General features: G+C 43.7%; 1 protein-coding gene across 1 annotated transcript in view; it reads right to left on the bottom strand.

Moving 5' to 3' along the window:
- ALS2 (alsin Rho guanine nucleotide exchange factor ALS2) overlaps positions 1 to 20,345 on the bottom strand; it is a 65,676-nt gene extending 45,331 nt beyond the window's left edge. The window contains exons 1-7 of the mRNA XM_087707088.1: positions 20,242 to 20,345; positions 14,558 to 14,632; positions 12,599 to 12,753; positions 10,956 to 11,875; positions 6,159 to 6,519; positions 3,358 to 3,526; positions 2,313 to 2,409 (exon numbers count right to left, since the gene is read on the bottom strand). Coding sequence (XP_087563214.1) covers positions 2,313 to 2,409; positions 3,358 to 3,526; positions 6,159 to 6,519; positions 10,956 to 11,875; positions 12,599 to 12,753; positions 14,558 to 14,577 — 1,722 coding nt within the window. The 5' untranslated portion in view covers positions 14,578 to 14,632; positions 20,242 to 20,345. The remainder of the gene's footprint in view (positions 1 to 2,312; positions 2,410 to 3,357; positions 3,527 to 6,158; positions 6,520 to 10,955; positions 11,876 to 12,598; positions 12,754 to 14,557; positions 14,633 to 20,241) is intronic.
- Between the last annotated feature and the right edge of the window lie 3,242 nt (positions 20,346 to 23,587).

Raw genomic sequence — 23,587 nt, 5'->3', positions numbered from 1 at the left:
AGGCCAATTAATCATCACTATCTTTCTACCAGCCTTGTCACTTTGCAATGTTGCCATGACTCTATTCAGGATGACCTGTCCCTCTGAGGAATTAAGACACAGACTAACCTGTTTTAAGGTGTTGTTCAAAACTTTACAAGTAAAGTCCCTCTCTCAGTCCAAGGCTCTCTCATATTATTGTGGCAAACAATAACAGAAGAGCCTTATGTATGCCACCTTGTGCTCATGAATAAAAGGATATAAATACAGAAATAAATACACAATTTCACTCTTATAGTCCCCATCAATGCTTAATCATCCAGACAAGAAGATACTGGGTGTACCTAGGTACACCCATGTTACACCTATCCTCCGCGAGCTGCACTGACTTCCCATCGGTCTCCGGACACGCTTCAAGGTGCTGGTTATTACCTATAAAGCCCTATATGGCCTAGGACCTGGATATCTCCGTGACCGCCTCCTGCGACATACCTCCCAGCGCCCAATAAGATCGCACAGGGCGGGACTTCCTGGGGGAGGAGCCTGTCGCCGAAGGAGCTCAACGGAGCCCCTCTCCGAGTTCTGGTCTGTATATCTAATTAAGATCAATAGATATCACCCCTTTCTGGCAGAAAGGGGCAGGCAGAAGCTCAGGTGCTAGGATTTATTCGTAGTTCACAGCCCCCTTTCTTTTTTTTTGGGCTGCGAACGGAGAAGAGATCCAGCGTAACTGAGCTCTTATCTCCAGCCAGTTCTTCGCAGCTGCCTTTTTGCAGCCCTAGACAGACATCCCCCCACTCAGGACAATGATAAATTGCTTAAAGCAACTTAAGGCTAACACGAGCGGGTCTTACTCCTGTGAAGTTTTTTTTTTTATAACTATCTAAACACCAGCCTGGTTTTTCTTTTGAAACTTCTTTGTGCAACCGGGTTTCAAAATGGCGTTTTTACTGTGTTGGTGATTGATGACGTAATTAACCGGCTTTATCTCCCCGGAGACTGCTACTCATTAACAAGCAAAATCTACAAATAATTTATTGAGAACTGACCAGGTGAAGATACTGTTTATCTGTTTATTCTCAGCTTTTATCTATAATGCCTCCCAGGTCTAAGCAGGCAAAAAAATCCCCCCCGCATGTGCTTAAAGAACTTGTCAGTAAATCGCTGCCTTTGCCTCCTACACCTCCTACTGGAGATTCCTTGACGCAGGAGCTTTTTTTTCAAATACTCAATGACTTTAAACAAGAAATCAAAGAATTTGTGCTGGATTTATGCGATAAAATACAGATTAAAATTGCCCAAATAAAGGCGGATATGTTTGAAGTTACGTCTACTTTGACAGATTATATCGAAGAAATGGAGACTAAACTGGAAACTTTGGAAGAGGCTAATTCTAATTTAACTTCCAACATCCAAGCATTACAACAAGAGATTAGAGACACTCAAACACAACTTATAATGAAGATCGCACAGGGCGGGCCTTCTCCGGGTACCGTCAGCCACACAATGCCGTCTGGCGGCTCCCCTGGGGAGAGCCTTCTCTGTTGCTGCCTCGGCCCTTTGGAACGAGCTACCCCCTGAGATCCGGACCCTCCCCACTCTCCTGGCATTCCGTAAGTCTGTTAAGACCTGGCTGTTTCGGCAGGCCTGGGGCTGTTGAGCTTGACTGAACTTCAGCCCCATTATAGCAGTTAGCAATAGCAGTTAGACTTATATACCGCTTCATAGGGCTTTCAGCCCTCTCTAAGCGGTTTACAGAGTCAGCATATCGCCCCCCACAGTCTGGGTCCTCATTTCACCCACCTCGGAAGGATGGAAGGCTGAGTCAACCTTGAGCCGGTGAGATTAGAACCGCTGAACTGCAGATAACCGTCAGCTGAAGTGGCCTGCAGTACTGCACCCTAACCACTGCGCCACCTCGGCTCCTATAACTGAGTGCATGTTGTGTTTTTCCTGTTTTAAACTGTATTGTTTTGTGTTTTTAATCTTTTTAATATTTTAATTGTCTTATGTAAGCCGCCCAGAGTCCCTCGGGATTGGGCAGCATACAAATCTATTAAAATTCTAAAATTAAACCCTAACCAGCCCCAGGCAGCTAGAAGTCTACTTCAGCTGGAAAGGACAAACTAGAATGAGAAGCACCTGTTCATTCAGATTCTGGCCATCAGTTCCGTTTCTCATGAACATTTATAAATGTATCTATACAAAGGGTATGAATACTGAAAACATAATGTTGAAAGGAAATCTGAATATGGAGTGAGAGACAGAAAACGCAGAGATCTTATGAGTGAAGCCCCAGATGTGAGATAAGCAAGCAGCGTTTATTTCCCTACCTGTGATTTAGCTGTGAGTGCCAAGGAATGATGGGCACCAGCAGACAAATGAATTACTTCCTTACCATCAAGACTTTTTACACACAACGGTTGGAGCCTGCAAACCCACAAAATGAAATCCTCAACTTACAGAAGACATTTGCACAGAGTACTTTTCATAGGAATGCAATGATCCATTTTTACAATGCCAATACGGAAGACACATTGTTTTGTTACGAGCAAGATGGCCCACATATATTGAACCAGTCATTACAGAGTGAAAACATACGGAGACAATTCCAACTAGGTTATAGTTAGCGTTGTATGAGCAAACATTAAGCACGGATAGAAAAAGATTCCCCCTGCTTTCCTCCCTGTGGCATCTCCAATAAGCCCCGCAAATCATACTCCATCACAGATGAACACAGAGGACTATAAGAAGGAATTACTGTTTCCAGGGCCGGATTTAGATGAAAAGAGGCCCTAGGCTATTCCACTTATGAGGCCCTTTCACCTCCCATTTTTAAGTTTGTAAATTACACGAGAGACAATAAAATACATCATTACTGTGATATATATCAATATATATCAATATATATAGCTGGCCTCCCGACGGAGGGCGGCTCTGCTCTGCGGCAAAGGCAGCGAGGCCAGCCGCCTCCCCTGCTGCGCTCAGCTGCCCGGCTCGGCCCCCTCGCCCTCACCTGCCTGGCCGCTGGTGGGCTCCGCGTCGACGGGGCGGCTACTGGGAGCGGCCGCGCCTCTCGCCCGACCGCCGGTGCCGGGAACGTGGGCGGGCTCCCCAACTGCCGCGGCGCTGGAACGATCTTAACCAATACATTTTTATGTTTGTTTATTAGTCATATGCGTAGAATTTCTCCTTATTTCCGGTTCAGTGTTTTAGTGTTCACTGTTTTTTAGAATAGTGTAATTTTAATTTTGCTAACAATTTGAATGTAGGCCTCTCTTGATCTTGAGGCCCTAGGCTGAAGCCTAGTTAGCCTATAGGAAAATCCGGCCCTGACGGTTTCCTAACAAAGGAAATCTTTTCTCTCTACGCTCTTACCTTGGCAAGATGTCACCATGTCCCAGTTGCCCATCTTTTCCTTTCCCCCAGCTCCACACCTCAGTTCGCAGAGACGGAAGAAGTGCATCCGCTTCACCACTGTATGTGGGTGTAAGGGCAACCGTCCTCATTTTGGCTCGTCCCACCTTCCTTAAAAGCCTTGGAGAAACTTTAGTAAGGGAAGCAAGAATAAACTGTTCGAGCATAGTGATTTATCTATATCAACTAAATATATTATTTGCTAATGCTTAAAAGGCAGATTCACATGGTTTTTTTTTAGCAGGTCTAAATGCTAAGTAATAAACTGAGAACATCACCTAGGCAATTTGTTATAAGCACGATGTATCTTTTCAATCTGTAGCGCTAGCCATATCAGTCATTCGCAAAATTCTTATCTCACAAAGAAGACATCATATTCCTTTCTAAGAAGCATTCATAAAGAGAGAATTTTGCAATCAATCTGCAACTTACACCCATTTGACCCTAAACTGGAATCCAGTTAGCTAGTCTAAAAACAATAGTAAGCCCTCGCCCCCCGCAAAAAAAAAGGGAAGGTGCCTGCAAATACGTTTAGGACTATGAGGTTTGAGCTGCAAGAATACGACTAGACAACAGCAAAAAGATACAGAAAACTCTTTCTTTGCTATCTAGAACTTTGCAGCTAAGATCTGGTAGCCGCTGAAGGACAAACTGTAGCTATATCAACAGCTTTATTTCCACACAGGCAGTATTTTGGAATGTGTGGTATAACTGGGAGGAGTTTGCCCAATTAATCCTGGGAGTGGCCAGCCACAAGACGCCTATTTACCAGATGACAAACTGATGAGTTAGTTCCTTGACATTTGTTCTAGCCCAGTGGTGGGTTTCAAAAATTGTTCGAACCTACTCTGTGGGTGTGGCCTCCTTTGTGGGAGTGGCTTGCCACCCATGTGACCGGATATGAAATTATGAATTAGTACTTAGGTCGGTCCAAGTAGCTATTGAGAAACTCTTGGCATTGAAGCACGCAAGTCTTAAAGCTGTCAAGTTACAAGATCCTTGCACCCCTAACCCTTTAGAAACAAAAACTAGGGGTCTTCAAACCTGACAGCTTTAAGACTTGTGGACTTCAACTCCCAGAATTCCTCCTCCAGTACATAAGAGGCAACTATGAAGTGGCAGGGCTATTACATTGAATGATAAAAATTCATTCATCATTCTCTTTGACTCTAAAGGACACAGCTGCGTTTTTGGAGATATGGATTGTACAACCGACGAATTACAAAAGAGAGATTTAACTCAGATCTCATTTTTACATGGGAAGTGTCCCTGCAGATTAGTAAGCATGTACATATAAGGAATAGAAACAGTATTTTGAGAAACTGACTTTTTAAAATATAAATTTAAACATTTTGAAAATATTTACTCTGCTTAAAAATTAACATTTTTGCTACGTATCTGCTTCAAAAACATTTACAAAATAAAAGGCCCAAAAAGATTTTTGTATTAACAATGCTCCTAATAATGTGCCTATCTTCAAAATCACATACAAAGAGCATCTTTTGAGAGTTTTCCAAATCTTCTAATCTTAGGGCCTGCTTCTAAAACAAGGAGTTACCCTGAAGGGCTGACATTTAATACAATCTGACATCAGAAGCCTGTGCAGTCTTTACATTTTGGTGAAATTATTTATTTTATTTAGTTTGTCACTCATGTACAAGACAACAGAAATAAGAATAAACTTGGATAAGAACACAGGAAATGGGTACAAATAAATGGGGATAGTAGGACAGGGACGTTAGGCACATTGGTGCGCTTATGGACGCCCCCTTGCAGACCTCTTAGGAACGGGGTGAGGTCAACGGTAGACAATTTAAGGTTAAACGTTATGGGGGTTTGAGGATGCAACAACAGAGTCAGGTAGAGCATTCCAGGCATTGACCACTATGTTGCTTAAGTCGTATTTTCTACAATTGAGTTTGGAGCGGTTTATCTTGAATTTGTATCTATTGTGTGCTCCTGTATTATTGTGGCTGAAGCTGAAGTAGTCATATTAAATGACTAAATATGAAATATGATATGAAGTAATCATATCAAATTGGATGATAACATCCAGGAATGAAAACGAGCTCCCCGTGGAGATTCGGACCCTCTCCACCCTTCAGGCCTTCCGGAGACCTGGCTGTCCCAGCAAGCCTGGGGTTGAGTCCCCCCCCCCCTACTCGAATTTGCTGTGTCTGTTGTGCTTTTAAACTGTTTGTATTGTATTGAATTGAATTGAATTGATTATATTTCTATGCCGCCCTTTTCCCCTAAGGGGACTCAGGGCAGCTCACAATCCAAGTCAAGGGAGGGGGTACAGATAAGGAATAAAAAAGACGAACAGAACAATACACAATTTAAAAGCACACAACAATCATACCATTCGAGGGGGGGGCTAAAGCTCTTTAGCCCCAGGCCTGTCGGAACAGCCAGGTTTTAAGGGCTTTGCGGAAGGCCTGGAGGGTGGTGAGGGTTCGAATCTCCACGGGGAGCTCGTTCCAGAGGGTCGGAGCAGCCACAGAGAAGGCTCTCCTCCGGGTGGTCGCCAGTCGGCATTGGCTGGCGGATGGAATTCGGAGGAGGCCTAATCTGTGGGATCTAATCGGTCTATTGGAGGTATTGGAGGTATTGTCTGATTGTCTTTGTCTTACTTTTTGTAATTTCCCCTCCCTTGGCTTTGTTCAGCCGCCCTGAGTCCCTTCGGGGAATAGGGCGGCCTACAAATTGAATAAGATCCAAATCCAAATCCAAAAATCCTGGAGATCAACTAAGCATCTCACCTTGGGAGAGCAAGCCAGGCAAGGAAAGTCTTCGACAGATTCCTTCAGATTCCTCTTCTCTAATATCTACCAAGCTGGAACTTTTTTTGCCTTGCATTGATTCCAGCTTGACCTGCTCTTCTCGGCTGTCTTTCATCCCATCAAGGACTGGAGAACTTCCACTAGGTGGGGACGCTGTGCAACCTGGAACCGGGCCATAGAAGTTCATTACCTTCTTCAGAGACGAGGCTCCGGCTTCATAAGTAGCAGCTACTCTTACACCAACTGCAGATGCACAAGAAACCACTAGGCTATTAAGGGCAGATGTACCTGGGAGAGGTGGACCAGGGAGACAAACGAGATGATCCTCTTCTTGAGACTGCTAGAAATACAGTAAGCAAATCCAAGAAAATCTATTACGGCATATATGGCAACTTTAGATAGTTCAATCAAGGCATCTTGTTTTATTACAAATACATACAACTGATGAATTATTTAAGTGTCTTGGCTTTGTTTAAGAAAAGTGATCTATAACCAGATTTTTTAAGAGATGGCAGAAAACTCTGTTGACTCATATTTTAAAAAATTAACCAAGGGCATTGAAATACTTGTCTTTTGTATGGAAAAACTTGCTGTTATTTCCATAGCTGCCCCTTCTAAGTTTACATGTCAGATTTGAACAAAGTACTAAGTCTGGCTAAATAGCCTAAAGTGGTCCACTCCTCCCACTTAACTGCTTTCTACTTCTGTTTATTTCAATAATAAACTGGTCACTTATGAAATAACCAGCACGTGCTGCTTTCCATCAAAAGCACTGCAATCTTTCTCTTTACCCAAATAATAAACCGTACAAGATGTAGGATAAAAGTATATGCAAATAAAGCTGCCATTTCAAATTTTAGATCTGCATCCTTTTATTTCAGTGTTTTCCTGAGCCAGTTTCAAATCATGGTTTGCCCTGCCCCCTTGCCCCTACATTGTCTAACTGTACACATGCACCTCCTGCTAGGAAAAAAAAAGGAATCAAGATTTTACAAGATAAAGCAATAAACATGGTATCTTTCATAAAGTGGTGCAGTTCTGAACACATTATCATTGGAAGAATCACTTTGATTTTTTGGATTAAGTGATGTATTTCATATTATTAACATTGGTGTACACCAGTGGTAGTCAACCTGGTCCCTACCGCCCGCTAGTGGGCGTTCCAGCTTTCATGGTGGGCTGTAGGGGTTTGCTGTAAGTCTGCTTTATAAATTTTATAAAGTTACTTCCCTACTTTATAAATCACCATTACTGTGGAACCGGTGGGCGGTTAGAAAATTTTACTACTAACAGAGATACAAAAGTGGGCGGTAGGTATAAAAAGGTTGGCTACCCCTGGGGTACACTGCTAGCCTTTTGTTAGTTTTAGTCATTCATTCCAATGTCTAAATAATTCTGATTTATCCTGACAATCAAGGGCAGTTATCAAGCAGTACCAACCTTACAAAAAGGACAATGAATTCAGATGAGCAAGCATATGATACGGACCATTTTACATTTATATAATCCACTCCATACCCCATTGCCACTAAATGCTTCTATCATAATAATGAAGCCACAGAGAATTACAAGGTTGATCAGAAATTCCGAAAAAGGCTACAAAAACTGGAAAAAATAATATCTGAAGTCCTTTATTCATTCTTCTACTGCACTGCTATGCAGTTTTGCTAATTTTAAGAGAAAAGTAAAATATCTGTAACAAGCATGTCTCCGCATAAATCATCCATCTGAAGAGAACTTGGCTAATAGCAAAAATCACACATTCAATACTGTTGGCTCCTGATATCAGTGTAGGCATTGCTTGGCATTGATTAGTGTTTAGCAGTTTTTAAAATCTGAAGCATAAAAATTATGTCCCATTATACCTTAATTCCCAAGAAAAAGCTATCACTCTAGAGTGGAGAGGGGAAAGATTTCATCTACAGTACTACTAAAACTAGGCTTTCGTTATAACTTAGAAAGCTTAAACTAAGCTAGTAACAGCCCGCTCAACTTTTTACAACAAAACTATAGTAAACTAATATAAACCCATGAAACTTTCTTGTTAATTCTACATATTTAGATTGTAATAAAAGTATCATAAAGGAAGTGTTGAGATTATTCCAATAACCTACTCAAACATGGCTAGGAATTTTCTGATAAGGTTTTACCCAACGCTGGGGAAGCACGGTGGTTATAAATGTGTTATCCACCACACCTCACTTGAAATTTATGTTTTTAGAGGCCATGTGATTTTCCATGTGAAATCCCACTCCCTATGTTACTAGATTGGGTAATGAAACGTCTGCAAGAAAACAAACTCGGAGAATACCAAGGACCTACCGTATTTTTTCAGAGTATAAGACGCACCGGAGTATAAGATGCACCAAGATTTTGAAGTGGTAAATTATTAAAAAAAGGTTTTGCCCTCCCCGGCCCTAGAAGCACTTTGCACTCTGTTTTTGGGGAGGGCAAAAACGTGTCACATGGGGGCTTGGTCTTCCTAAAGGGTAAGGCTTTTATCAATCTCAATCCTACTTATCTCTACCCCTCCCATGGCAGGGCAGGACTAAGCATCTCTCTCTGCGCTTTATTTTGTCCCCCCCTTCCCTCTGACCGGCGACACGGAGCCGCTTGGCCCAAGGAGCGGCAGTTGGCTTGCTTCTTCTCTTCAGTGAGGAAGGAAAGACACGTGGGGGCTGCTGAAATGGCACCTGGGTGGCAAAAGGCTGAAGCCCAAAGGAAACATCCCGGCAAGGCTGCCTCCTTGAACAACCAGGCTTGTTCAGAGCCCTCTTGGCAACCCCGCTTCCTCTATCTCACGGCAAAAGCAGGTCCCAGGCTGCAGGGAGACTCCTGACCTGGCACACCTGCGTTCCGAAGTTTCCTTTCCATCCATATAGAGCCAAGGTGGCGCAGTGGTTAGAGTGCAGTACTGCAGGCCACTTCAGCTGACTGCTAGCTGCAGTTCGGCGGTTCAAATCTCACTGGCTCAAGGTTGACTCAGCCTTCCATCCTTCCGAGGTGGGTAAAATGAGGACCTGGATTGTTGTTGGGGGCAATATGCTGACTCTGTAAACCGCTTAGAGAGGGCTGAAAGCCCTATGAAGCGGTATATAAGTCTAACTGCTATTGCTATTGCTATCCTGCACTTTTTCCACTAGCCAAGATCCCAACGATGCCAATAGCTTTTCCCAGAGAGAAAGTGAAGGTCTAGCATCTTGACAAAAGACTTCATGATGATGAGATTGTTTAAGAGATACGCTAGCTGGGCGCAATAGCAATAAGCAGATCCGGAGAGATTTGGGGTGGGTGGGGGTGGAGAACACTAGATTGGGAAGTTAAAAACCTAGAATGGGACACAATCAAGCTTGATTCAAAGGCTTTGGCTCCTGAGAATCAAGAGAGATTGGGGGGGGGAGGAAGGGAAGAGGAACAATCTCCTTTTTACGAAAGCTTTTCCCAGAATGCTAGATTGGGAAGTTAAAAACCTAGAATAGGAAACAATGAAGCTTGATTCAATAGCAATAGCAATAGCAGTTAGACTTATATACCGCTTCATAGGGCTTTCAGCCCTCTCTAAGCGGTTTACAGTCAGCATATCGCCCCCCACAGTCTGGGTCCTCATTTTACCCACCTCGGAAGGATGGAAGGCTGAGTCAACCTTGAGCCGGTGAGATTAGAACTGCTGAACTGCAGATAACAGTCAGCTGAAGTGGCCTGCAGTACTGCACCCTAACCACTGCACCACCTCGGCTCTCAAAAGCTTTGGCTCCTGAGATTGGTGCGCTGCCACCCGGAAATACTATTACCGCGATCTCTGCCGCCTGGAGCCGCCCGAGAAGGGGCAGGTAAAGCGGGCACTGCAGGGATCGTGGTACCAGCGTTTTGGATGGCAGCGCACCAATCTCAGGAGCCAAAGCCTTTGAATCAAGCTTGATTGTGTCCCATTCTAGGTTTTTAACTCCCCAATCTAGCATTCTGAGAAGAGCTTTCGTTAAAAGGAGATTGTTCCTCTTCCTTTCCCTTCCTTCACCCCCCCCCCCCGCCAATCTCTCAGGATTCTCAGGAGCCAAAGCCTTTGAATCAAGCTTGATTGTACCCCATCTCAGGTTTTTAACTTCCCAATCTAGCGTTCTGAGTAATCTAGCATCTTTGAGGCACCTTTCGTTTGCAGGAGGAGCAGGAGGAGGGCAACTTAAAGCAGCACCTCCTGAAACAAAAGCCTCTGAGTAACTGGGAAAGAAAGGCGTTCTTTTCGGGTGGCAGTTTTCGGCAAGTTCCAAGCGCGGCTTTCTTTCCCAGTTACTCAGAGGCTTTGGTATACTCCGCCCTCGCCCTCCTCCTCTTACAAGCAAAAGGTGCCTCAGAGATTCGGCGGGCAGCTCAGGGGAGACAATGGCCACAATGACTTCACTCCCCAGAAATGTGAGAAGCTGCCGCCGCCACCGCTACCGCCACCGCCTAAGCCCTCCCAGGAGCCCAGCTGAGCGGGAGCTCTGAAAGCGAAACCTCTCTCCTTCCCAGCCATCACGATCTCTGCAGCGCCCGCTTCGCCTGCCCCTTTTTCAGATGACCCAGGTGGCTAAATTCAGAGTATAAGACGCACCCAGATTTTCACCTCCTTTTTTGGAGTAAAAAGATGCGTCTTATACTCCGAAAAATACGCTATGTGAATTTCTTTTCTTACGGCCATTTGGACCTTGAGCTTTTATGGGAAGTTTTAAGATTTTTGCGTGCACATAACACAACATAGAAAGGAAGAAAAGTATGGCCAAATAAATGCAGATGGAATACCTGTTCAGGTGGAGAGCTGATTTGCTGCTCCCTGCTTGCATTTAACGACTTATCTGAAAGGCTCGTCACGTGTTGCTTTACTGCTGTTTTGTCAGCGATCAAAGGCTTTCCTGGACTAGAAATGCCACTGTCTTCCTGTCCATCATTGTTCAAAAATATACTTGCTACGTCGTACTCTGCCCCAGGCAACATCTGATCTTCTGAAAGGGTTTTTTGGCAGTCCTCACCTTGGCTGCTTGTTAAACTCTTTCTTTCTAAAGTTTCTAGTGATGAACAAGACATGCGATTCTCAGACTGGGACTCAGTCAATACAACGCCCAACGGACAGCAGTGGCTATCAGAGATGATGACGTGGTCTTCTTTATCGGTCATGGTAATGAGAAGTTGGCTGCAGTGATTGCATCTCTCTGGGAGAGATTTTAAGTCTTGAGTGGGGAGGCACTGTACAAGGGCCAAGCTGTGATGGGTCCCACAAGCAATCTGAAGAACCACACGCCCTGCCAGGTGTTCAACCTTTTGCGGCTTGGTCACGGGAAAACTACTGGTTATAAGGCCTAGTTGACAACCACTCCCCCATGCCCATATCTCTCTACTTTGCGAGAGGGCCAAGGTGTGCTCCTCTCCACATGTCAATTGCAAAATCCGAATTGGCAAGAAAGGTCCAGCTTCGCCATCAGAAATGCTGACGGGGGCGGGCTCTGGCACAGTAGCCTGATTGGCCACAGCACACTGACCAGCGGAATTCTCCCCCCACATATATACCACCCCTCCTTCAGTTACTGCTCCACTGTGAAAGCTGCCAGCTGCCACTGTAACAACATGTTGTCCACTCAAAGCTTTTTCCAGTGTGGGACAATTAATAAAAGACTCTTCTAGCCCAGGTCTCCAAGGAAGTTTCCCAAAACTATAGACTTTGCCATCTGAAAGAAATGAAAGTTATCAAATTAAGTTCACGTTTCATTACATACAGTCTGAGGGGGGGGGGGGGAATTAAGAGGTAACACGTCTTGAACTTTTAGGAACAAAACTGACCACAAATCAAAGTCCTATCAGTAAACATAATAAACCCAGAACCAAAGCTGTGTTTTATCACATTCCAACACTACATTATACACTTAATACCACAAGGAATCCATGAGAGCATTGCAGTATAAAAATTAAACTTTATTTTTTTTTTAAAAAAAAGAAGGTATTAATATATTTCTGATTTGCTCTTGCCAATTAAGAATAGCAATAGCAATAGCAGTTAGACTTATATACCGCTTCATAGGGCTTTCAGCCCTCTCTAAGCGGTTTACAGAGTCAGCCTATCGCCCCCAACAACAATCCGGGTCCTCATTTTACCCACCTCGGAAGGATGGAAGGCTGAGTCAACCCTGAGCCGGTGAGATTTGAACAGCCGAACTGCCGAACTAGCAGTCAGCTGAAGTAGCCTGCAGTACTGCACTCTAACCACTGCGCCACCTCGGCTCCTTAGAGATACAAGTGTGGACATTCGAACCTCGTGTAAATGAACTAACATTTTGAATACCAAATTAAAACTTTTTTCAAACATAGCTAATTGAAAATTTGTCTTGGTAGAATTTTAAAACTGGCTGTTTTCTTCTAAAAGCAAAGGTTTCTTTTAAACCCAACGTCCATACCATCAGACAAAAGTACACCATGGTTTTCTCCAAGGGCTGCCTGCAACACTCTTTTTCCAGTCCAACCGGGAAGTCTTTCGGGGGTAGGACAGCAGGAACCAGCTTGCCACACATAGACGAGGCCTCTCTCTCTTGCTCCTTCCTGGGCTGCTAAGCTAGCGTAAATATGAAACAGTGACACATTTAAAATCTGGGCACATCAGAACTGATACAAGTAATGTATCACACGTGCAATACGTATTTCGAATTTCTCTACTTAGATGCAAATCTGCCCCAAAAAGCAGCTGGGTTCTCAATTTTCTGATATTCGAAAGAAGTTTGAGAAAATCAAAGGATACATTTATAAAATCTTAGAAAAATTTAGGATATCTAGAATCCTTGTTCCTAAGGTTGTATTGCTGCTTGTATTAATACAATATGAAAACTTGTCGGGATAGTTGTCTCACAAGCAGGGGTGGGTTTCTCGCCCCGTTCCAACCGAACCGGTTGGAACGGGGCCAGCGGCGTCCTCGTGCACGTGCGCAGTGCCCGCATGCGTACTAGCGTCTGTGCGATGCTCCAGCTGCTCCTGGAGGATCGCGCAGGCGCTGTATGCGTCCTGCGCATGCGTGGAAGCGCAGAACTCGTCAAAATCGGGTAAGGAGCGTGGGCGGGCGGGTGGGCCCTTTGCCGTTCCCGGAAGTTACTTACTTCCGGGTTCGCCGACCAACCGGTTCGCGGGGACCGCCACGAACCGGTTGAAACCCACCCCTGCTCACAAGGCAGATAAATGCAGGGGATATAGGTGGGGAATTTCAGGCTCAAATCCTGACCAAGCAAGCGATTGTTTATATCCTCAACTTATTTATGAAATTGGTTTGCTACCTATCTTGTCTAGAGGTAACTTACCAATAAGCTAACAGAAGATTATTTTGAAAATAAATTTGAAGCAGAGTGTGAGTTAAAAAAAAAACAAAAAACTTTCTATTTAAAAAAATATTCTACTGTTCTCCCTCCTGTTTGGTTTGAATGTTATTTGTTCATTGATTTAAATTCTATAGCTTATATTTCTACTTTATATATAACATGTCTCCAATTCTAACAATACTCTTTGTCCTCTGATCTGAAATTCTACATAATTTTAAAAAGCACATATATTAACTAATATTAACTTACTAGTTTAATTAGGGAACAAAATTTAAATTTATTACTCGGCAAAATACTATTTCAGTACTCATTCAACCAAACACATACATATATAAACCAATAAGGAATTAGAAAAAAAAAATCTCACAGTTCTGCCCCCCAGATAGCTGGATATTTACAGAATCTAATTCCAATGGTAATTATAGCAATAAGCACTTAGACTTATATACCGCTTTCCAGTGCTTTCCAGCCACTTCTAAGTGATTTACAGAGTCACCATATTGCCCCCAGCAATCTGGGTCCTCATTTTACCAACCTCGGAAGGCTGAGTCAACCTTCAACCAGTGAGATTCGAACTGTTGGCAACCAGCAGGAGTAGCCTGCTCAGAGGTGGGTTCCTACCAGTTCACACCTATTCGGTAGAACCGGTTCGTCAAATCTACCGAACCAGTTAGAAGAGGTTCCACTAGTGGACCCGTAAAGCAGGCCACACCTACAGAAGAGGTTCCAAAAATTTTTGAAACCCACCACTGGCAAGGATCTTGTAACTTGACAGCTTTAAAACTTGCATGCTTCAATGCCAGAGTTTCTGAATAGCTACTTGGACCGACCTAAGTACTAATTCATAAGTTCATATCCGGTCACATGGGCGGCAAGCCACTCCCATCCGGTCACATGGGCGGCAAGCCACTCCCATGGAGGCCACATCCACAGAGTAGGTTCCAACAATTTTTGAAACCCACCACTGAGGCTGCTGTACTGCATTCTAACCACTGCATCACGGTGGCTCATGTTATGAGCTATGAGACTTTTATGTGTGAAGTGTGGAATTACCTTTCTTCCTTTGAGTCCATCAGTCACTGAGAATGCTCCATCACCAAGTTATTCTCCTTTGAAATAACAACAGGCCTGTATGGTAAATCATGAAAAACAAAACAAGCTCAGGTGAAATCCAGGCAGAATGGAGCTACATAACACGAAGCCTAAAGAATGATAGAGTAAGTAAACAACTACACAAAAGTGTCATGATAAAAATATCCACTCTATGATATTCTGTTAAAAAAAAAGCAATTTATAAATAAAGGTTCATTATACCAGTAATGAATTATCCCATCTACTTTTAGGGGAGAAATCAGAGGTGGGTTCCTACCAGTTCGCACCTATTCGGTAGAACCGGTTCGTCAAATCTACCAAATCGGTTAGAAGAGGTTCCACCAGTGGACCCGGAAAGCAGGCCACACCTACAGAAGAGGTTCCGAAAATTTTTTAAACCCACTACTGCCACACACACACAGACACACACACACGCACAGAGAGAAAGAGAGAGACAGACAGACTGACAGACTGACTGACACACAGAGAGAGAGAAAGAGAAAGAAAGGAAGAAATAAATAAATAAAAAAAGAAAAAAGAAAGAAAAAGAGTGAGAGATGAAAGAGAAAAAAAGGGACAGAATAATAAAAGGAATGAGAGAATGAGAGAGAGAGAGAGAGAGAGAGAGAGAGAGAGAGAGAGAGAGAGAGAGAGAGAGAGAGAGAGAGAGAGAGAGAGAGAGAACACATGGCCGGCAAGCCACTCCCACCAGGTCACATGGCCAGCAAGCCACTCCCACAAAGGAGGCCAGACCCACAGAGTAGGTTCCAAAAAATTTTGAAACCCACCACTGGGAGAAATGTTTTGAGGCCGTTGTCTTCAAAACAGCTGACGACTTCAACCAAACCCTGCTAGAACTGCCAAGAGATGTTAAAGAATATACTTGGTCTGCTGCAACAGATGATTAAACGGTAAATTTGTCAGCATTCAGAAAACTGCGTTGCTTGGCAAGAATCAATCCCTAAATACAATGGCAGCAGCGGCTTATTTATATTTCCATGGACTTAAAACATTTTCAACAGTTGAAGGAAACCCCCGGTGAATCGAATTTGCATCACGGCATTTATAAAAGTATGAAAATGTCACATTTTATTTCAATTAACATATATACCGATATTCCTCACCACATACTCATATTTATGTTTAGAAGCTCTAATTGCCTAGCCTATCAGAAGTAACACGACTTCCCTACAATCCAGGATGCTGGTCTTCTTAACTGCAGGTTTAATGCTTACAGACATTATGCAAGACGTAACAGTAATGGCTAGGTGTAAAAAAAACGTAGGTAGAGGAACCCCCTACACTGTGCAAACAATTCTTTTTAAGTGTTTACTAGCATAACTAATATGTTGTCTTTGTCTCGTTTTCCCCCTTTCCCTTGTCTTTTGTGAGCCGCCCGGAGTCCTCCGGGAGTGGGCGGCATACAAGACAAATAAATAAATAAATATCACCAACCAGTGACACATTAAAACCTATGGTATATTTTAACAATTAAAATAGACTCGCTTTTAGTACATATAAAATACCTACCGCGACATCATGTTTATGGTTTTTTTTCCTCAATTCTCCAAGGCCTATTCAAACATCGGTCTCGCTCCCCGTCCAAGTTCACTCAAGAGGATGGATCAGACTCAGTAGGCTGAGAGCTTCTGATTCCATGCAGAATTCCACCGGAGGAGCAGAAGACAATATGATATTTGTCCATTTCTCCTCTAGTTTCCAAGACAACCTCTCCCCCCCCCCCACCCAACAATCTCCTTTAAATCTGCCCAGGAACAGTGAGGGAGGTGCTACTAAGAACTGTATAAAGATCCATGCCCATTAGCATTCATTCCACTTTCCACAGGCTGCAGCGCTGAGCTTAAATGTCACAGAGGGGATTCTCCCGCTGGCAAAAAAGAAAAAGCAGCTGGATCCAACTTAGCAATTCCTTGGTGTGTAGGAAGTTGGCGCTAGGAATGTGTGCGCTGCTATGAGCCATATTGCGAGCATTCTCCCAGGGAGTCTACGGCAGAGGCCTTTTGCAAACGCATGTTGTTTCTCTGCTTGCCGTCGCTGCAGCCGAGGTCTTCCCCGTTTCATTATTTAGTTACGGTCTTACGGTCGTGAGATTTAACACTCAAACCGAGTAACTACAATGTCAGTTTTCCCTGACGCAACAAATACTTAGCTATAAGAAAGGGAGGGATGATGGCTGAAAAATTTCTTAGGAGCTTAGCTATTATCATGATATAGTCTTAGTGTGAGTGAGTCTTGATAAAAACCGTGACCCGACAAAAAGGCGAACGTCAAAACCGCGCCCGACTAAACCGCGTCGCTGATGTCATCAACGCGGCGACAACAGCCAGCGCGGAGAAAGAAGGGCGCTTTACAATAGCGCGTCGAAAGAAAGCCGATTTAACTTGAGGTAAGGGTTAGGTTTAGGTTTAGGGTTAGGGTTAGGTTAAGGGTTAGCTTTAGGGTTAGGTTAAGGGTTAGGTTTAGGGTTAGGGGTTAGGTTTAGGTTTACTTTTACAGCGCGCTTCTGTCTCCGCGCTGTTGTCGCCCTGTTGATGATGTCAGCGACACGGTTTAGTCGGGCACGATATTGTCGTTCGCCCTTTTGTCGGTGAACCTATAAAAACAGGCTGCTAGGAAAACAAGGAATTCCAAATAAGAACCCAAACATCCCTATTATCCTATGCCACAATCCCCTAAAGCCAGTATCATATTATAAAAGCAATGACAAAACCAACATCAGGTGGCTGAAAGGCTTGTATTATAGGTAGCCTTTGACTTATAACCACAATTGGACCAGAAATTTGGTCGCTAAGTGACAGTGCAGTGAGTCATCATGTGACCAGGTCTTATTTTACAACCATTTTACTTTGGTTGTTAAGTGAACCACCACAGCCATTAAACAAATTTGGCTTCCCACGCTGCTTTTACTTGTCAGAAGCTGGCTGGGAAGGTCTCGAATCATGATCACGTGGCTTAGGACTCTGCAACCATCATACATGAGAGCCTGTTGCCAAGCATCCAAACTGTGATCATGGAACTTGTCTTGTTTTTGTATGTCTCTCCCTCCCCCTTTTTTATTGTAAGCCGCCCTGAGTCTCTTTCAGAGTGGGCGGCATACAAATTAAATCAATCAATCAATCTAATTATACATGTACTAACTGCAGCGCACAAAACCTATGCACAATATTGATTTTGCATTTAATAACTGCAGCAAGACTCTTGGTGATGCAATACTGGAAGAAGGAAGATTTGCCTAGTATTCAAGAATGGACATTAAAAGTCACAAACTTAGCAGAGATGGCTAAAATATCAGCATATCTCAAGGACCATTCAAACGAGAGATATAAACTGGAGTGGAGAAGATGGATTGACTATACTCAAAATAAACATGGGACTAAGAAATTCCAGATAGTTTATGACTGAAGAAACAAGGAATGATATAATCTGTTTAGAGCTAGCCTAACAAAAGAGGAGTTAAAGCTCAAATGAAAGATGATACTAACTTTTTTTTTAAAGTTTATCTTAGAATATCTTTGTTAAAGATTTATACCCTGCATTGGTTCTGGGAAGCGGGGGAGGGGGGGGAGGAAGGTTGGGGGGGGTGTTGGGGGGGAGGGGGAGGGAGGTAAATATTTGTAAAAGTTTTTTTTCCCCCAACATTTTCAATTTTAAAAAAAAACTTATGCACAATATTGAAAAAAAAAGAAAATACACCATCAGAGCTAGATATAATCAGAAAAGTGTTGGCCTGTGCGGAAGCAGTTAGGCTCACTCTTGAATTTAAAAATAAAGGGGAATCAGAATATTTTGAAATCTGGAATAGATTTTATGACTGGAAGAAGACAAGACTGGAACAAACTGTATTATATTATGATTGGAGAGAAGGATTGATAATGTATTAAGTAGGCTAATTGCCAATGGTTGGGGCTAGCTGTATATAATTCGAATATATGGTCACTCCGAGTTCGCGGTACTGCTTTGTTTTAAATGTAAAAATAATAAAATATATATTGAGGGGGGGAAAAAACCAGGCGTAGCCGTACAACAGTGGTCTCCAACCTTGGCAACTTTAAGACTTGTGGAATGTTAAATGTGCCAGAAGAAGTATCCTCCCTGGTGGGCCCAGCAAGATTATTCAGCAGCAAAAAAATTAATTAAGATTAATAGGTCTTTCATGAAGGAAGGAAGTTAAAAGCAGGAATCCAAAGGATTATCTTTCTGAGCACATAATTGAAGTTCCAATGAATTGTTTTTTGTTCTGCTCTGGTAAAGGATCATCTTTCATACTCTAATTGGGAAGACCAAACTTTTTTGTTGTTGAATTTTAAATTGCTGTTTTTTATTTTATTTTTTGTATCCCCTTCCTTTTTTTATTGTTAGCCGCCCTGAGTCTCTCGGGAATAGGGAGGCATACAAACCTAATCAAATCAAATCAAATCAAATCTAACTCCAAGATATATATACATACATATATGAACACACACACACACACACAATGTTATTTGTGATTGAGAGTTAAGTGAAATTACTATGGGCATTATCCGTTATTTAAATTTATTGTAACCCCCCCCCCCCAAACCTAGAATAGGTTAGGCTGCATATTCAAACACAGATTTGATCAACAATGTCTTTTACAGTTCCTTTCATGTAAAAGCAGTGGTTCCCAAACTTGGCAACTTTAAGACTTGTGGACTTCAACTCCCAGAGTTCCTCAGCCAGCTAGTTGCCAAGGTTGGAGACGACCTTTGCTGGCTGAGGAATTCTGGGAGTTGAAGTCCACAGGTCTTAAAGTTGCCAAGGTTGGAGACCACTGATCTAGAGCATGAATTTTGGTGATGAATTCTTGTGGGAAAGAATGTCATGCTTTACATCAGTGGTTCCCAAACTTGGCAACTTTAAGACTTGTGGACTTCAACTCCCAGAATTCTCCAACCAGCTCTGCTGGGAGTTGAAGTCCACAGGTCTTAAAGTTGCCAAGTTTGGGAACCACTGATGTAAAGCATGACATTCTTTCCCACAAGAATTCATCACCAAAATTCATGCTCTAGATCAGTGGTCTCCAACCTTGGCAACTTTAAGACCTGTGGACTTCAACTCCCAGAATTCCTCAGCCAGCAAAGGTCGTCTCCAACCTTGGCAACTAGCTGGCTGAGGAACTCTGGGAGTTGAAGTCCACAAGTCTTAAAGTTGCCAAGGTTGGAGACCACCTTTGCTGGCTGAGGAACTCTGGGAGTTGAAGTCCACAGGTCTTAAAGTCGCCAAGGTTGGCGACCACCTTTGCTGGCTGAGGAACTCTGGGAGTTGAAGTCCACAGGTCTTAAAGTCGCCAAGGTTGGCGACCACCTTTGCTGGCTGAGGAACTCTGGGAGTTGAAGTCCACAGGTCTTAAAGTCGCCAAGGTTGGCGACCACAGCCGTACAACTGAGAAGGGTCTCCAGATGCTCCTCCCTCCCACCTTCCTAACACGTGACTGAAGTTTCTACAGTCCGGCCCCGCGCGCCCTCCCTCCCCCCGTTCCGACGGTTTCGGGAAAGGGGAGAGCGAAGGGTTTCCCGCGCGATAACGACCCCCCCCCTCGCGCTCCATCCCCCCCCCGCCTTCTCCCCCCCCTCGCAGCAACCCCCCCTCCCCCTCCTCGCTCTCACCTGAAGTCTCGCGACCGCGCTTTAATTGCCCAAACCACCGGCGGCTTCCCTAGGCACGCTGGCGCCAGCTGATTTCACGTAAAGAGGAAAAGAGGCGTGGTTTGCCGGGCCGAAGGGGCGGAGCTGACCTGGCGAATTAAGGTGGGGAGAGCAAAGCGGGAACAGGACCCGAGGACGGGATCTTGAAAGGGACAAACTAACGCAGAAGCGCAAGCTTAAACCAATGCTAAGGAAGGGGTAATAATAATAATAGCGACACGGCTGAAAGCGGGCTAGAGGTTGAAAATAAAAGAAGCGAAAACTCTAAGAACAATTCTCGTAGGGTCTGAAGAAATGACAGTTATTGGCATCTTCTTAGAATGGCTTTTTTTTGCCCTTTTCTATTTCTTTTTCTTTTCTATTTCAAGAGTTCATGAGCAAAATCGATAGTAAAGCGACCGAGCCTGGCTTGGGAAACTACGACCTCTAGTGGGCATCAAATAGAATACCAGACAATTCTACCTCGTTTCTGTTCCTCCTGGCCATAAATAATGTCGCTTTTTAGTAGGTTCTGCTCCCGCGCTGGTGCCTCTTTTGTTTAGGAAGCTTGTGTTTGTTTTCAAAATACCATCAATGCCCCGTAGGCAGGAATTAATGAATGCACCCCATTGTGCATGCTTTAGTAACTGTGATCAATGCTGAGCCATTATAATTGCAACAGAAATTGGCAGGAAGTTGGAAAGGTCCCAAGGTGCTAATTTGTGCTTAAACCCTGAACATATGTGACAAGCTGTGTGTAACACAGTCAATTGTTACCTAAAATATAGAGGGTTTTTAAAAAAAAGTAAATTCAGCTTTGTACTGTTCAGGAATGCCAGTGCATTCCAATGCATTTCTGAATGAAGCCCAGTGAATTTACAGTTTTAGTTTGCTTTGCTTTTGTAATGTTGGGAGTTGAAGCATTTTGTAGGTATTGTGAGCCTTCCTGAGAGCAGGAATTTGATATGAGTAATTACTGGTGAAGCAGGATATGTAGCTAACAGAAAAGAGATTTAGTTACAGGAAATACATTATAGGCATGAGCAAAGCTTACCGCCTTAGATGTTTGAATGTTGAATGTTTATTTTATTTATATGCTGCCCTTTTCCCCCGAAGGGGACTCAGGGCGGCTCACAACTCAAACCAGGGAAGGGGGATACAAACAGAAAATTAAAACGACACAAAACAATACATAATTTAAAACACACGACAGTCATACCATCCGAGACGGGGGCAACAATTCTTTAGCCCCAGGCCTGTCGGAACAGCCAGGTTTTAAGGGCTTTGCGGAAGGCCTGGAGGGTGGTGAGATAACTACATCTATCAGAACGAAAATCAAAAGAGTCCAAAGATGTGAAGCTGGGAAGAAAAGCAGAAGGGACCGACCTGAGATGTAATCGTCTTGCACATAAAACAAAGCAGGCGCTGTGATAGACTAAGAGGGGACACAGAATAAATCCTTAATTGTCTATCTACATTCCCTCAAGCTGGGCTACCAGCTGTGTAAATCATAAGCACACCAAATTATAACTATCGCTGTGTTAGGGGAAGTGAACAGTAAAAACGAGACCAGCATGTAGGAACCAGTCTGCAATTAATCACGCCAACTGGAAGGGATGGAATAGCTCAGGTTTTCTGGAAATAAAACACAGAAGTTCCATGCTGTAACACTTCAAAAACAAAAACATGGGAAAATTGTAATATGTATGTACAACACGTGCCTTCAAGTCAGTGTTGACTCCTGTGATTACCTGGATAAGTCCCTGGAATTTATTTGGCAGGATGTTTCAGAAGTGCCTCACCCATTGGCTGCTTCCCAAGACCAAGAAAGAATGACTGGCTCAAGGTCAACCAGTTGACTTCATGCCTAAAGCGGGACTAACACTCATAGTGTCCCAGTTTTTAGCCTGGTGTCTCAATCATTATTGTACACCAATAGGCAAAAAACTGACGCCATAGTTTCAGATCCTGATATTTTACCATAGCCTCCAAACGGTTCCACCACAAAACCGCGTTCGACTAAAGGGCGCTTGACGAAACCGCGTAGCTGACGTCATCACAGCGCGACAACAGCGCGGAGAAAAAAGCACTCTGTAAACGCTAAACCTAAAATTAACCCCTAAACCTAACCCCCCTAAACCTAACCCTTAACCTAATGCCAAACCTAACCCTAACCCTTAACCTAACCCTAAACCTAACCCTAACCCTTAACCTAACCCTAAACCTAACCCTAACCCTTAACCTAACCCTAACCCTAAACCTAACCCTAACCCTAACCCTTAACCTAACCCTAACCCTAAACCTAACCCTAAACCTAACCCTTAACCTAACCCTTACCTTAACTTGAATCGGCTTGCTTTCAAAGCGCTATTTAAAGCTCCCTTCTTTCTCCGCACTCACTGTTGTCGCCCTGCTGATGACATCAGCGACGCAGTTTAATCGGGCACGCTTTAGTCGAGCGCGGTTTTGTCGTGCCACGCCTCCAAACATTCATTTTAAACACCTCCCACCACCTCCCCTCAAGACAGTCCCCAATGCCCTGACTTTTCCTTATTGCCTTATCCCTTGTCCCACTAATCACTAGCAGGGGTGGGTTCCTGCCAGTTCTAACCTCCTCTATAGAAGAGGTTCCACAAATCTACAGTGCCGTTTAGAACCGGTTCCAGCTCCCTCCCCCCGCCCGTCCGCACATCATCAAGATGAAGAATGAGAGGAGGAATTCTGGGAGTTGAAGTCCACAAGTCTTAAAGCTGTCAAGTTTGAACACCCCTGAGTTTTTTTCCCTAAAGGATTAGGAGTGCAAGGGTTTTGTAACTTGACAGCTTTAAGACTTGCACACTTCAATGCCAGAGTTCCTGAGCCAACATGACTGGAGGAGGAATTCTGGGAGTTGAAGTCCACAAGTCTTAAAGCTGTCAAGTTTGAATATCCCTGGGGTTTTTTCCTTCTAAAGGATTAGGGGTGCAAGGGTCTTGTAACTTGACAGCTTTAAGACTTGCGTGCTTCAAATGCCTGAGTTTCTGAGCCAACATTTTGGTTGCTAAGCAAGAGCGTTGTTAAGTGAGTTCCACCACATTTTACAAGTTGGCCACGCCCACCCAGCCACATGACTGCCAAGCTACTCCCACTCGGTCACATGGCCAGCAAGCCACTCCCACAAAGCAGGCCACACCTACAGAAGAGGTTCTAAAAAATGTTGAAACCCACCACTGGTCACTAGGCAGATGATTTGTGCAACTACCATTGAAAAGTTCGAATAATGCAAAAGAAGTGTTGCCCTTGGATACAGGCTAAGTTCTGGAGCAGCAAAGTTAGTCTGTTCCATAAG

Source organism: Thamnophis sirtalis, unplaced genomic scaffold (genome assembly GCF_051295495.1).
Source record: "Thamnophis sirtalis isolate CommonGarterSnake01/CBP01778 unplaced genomic scaffold, rThaSir2_p1.2 scaffold_1, whole genome shotgun sequence".
Classification (NCBI taxonomy): domain Eukaryota; kingdom Metazoa; phylum Chordata; class Lepidosauria; order Squamata; family Natricidae; genus Thamnophis; species Thamnophis sirtalis.
Note: the sequence above shows the minus strand (reverse complement) of the source record. Positions and strands in the feature narration are given on the sequence as shown.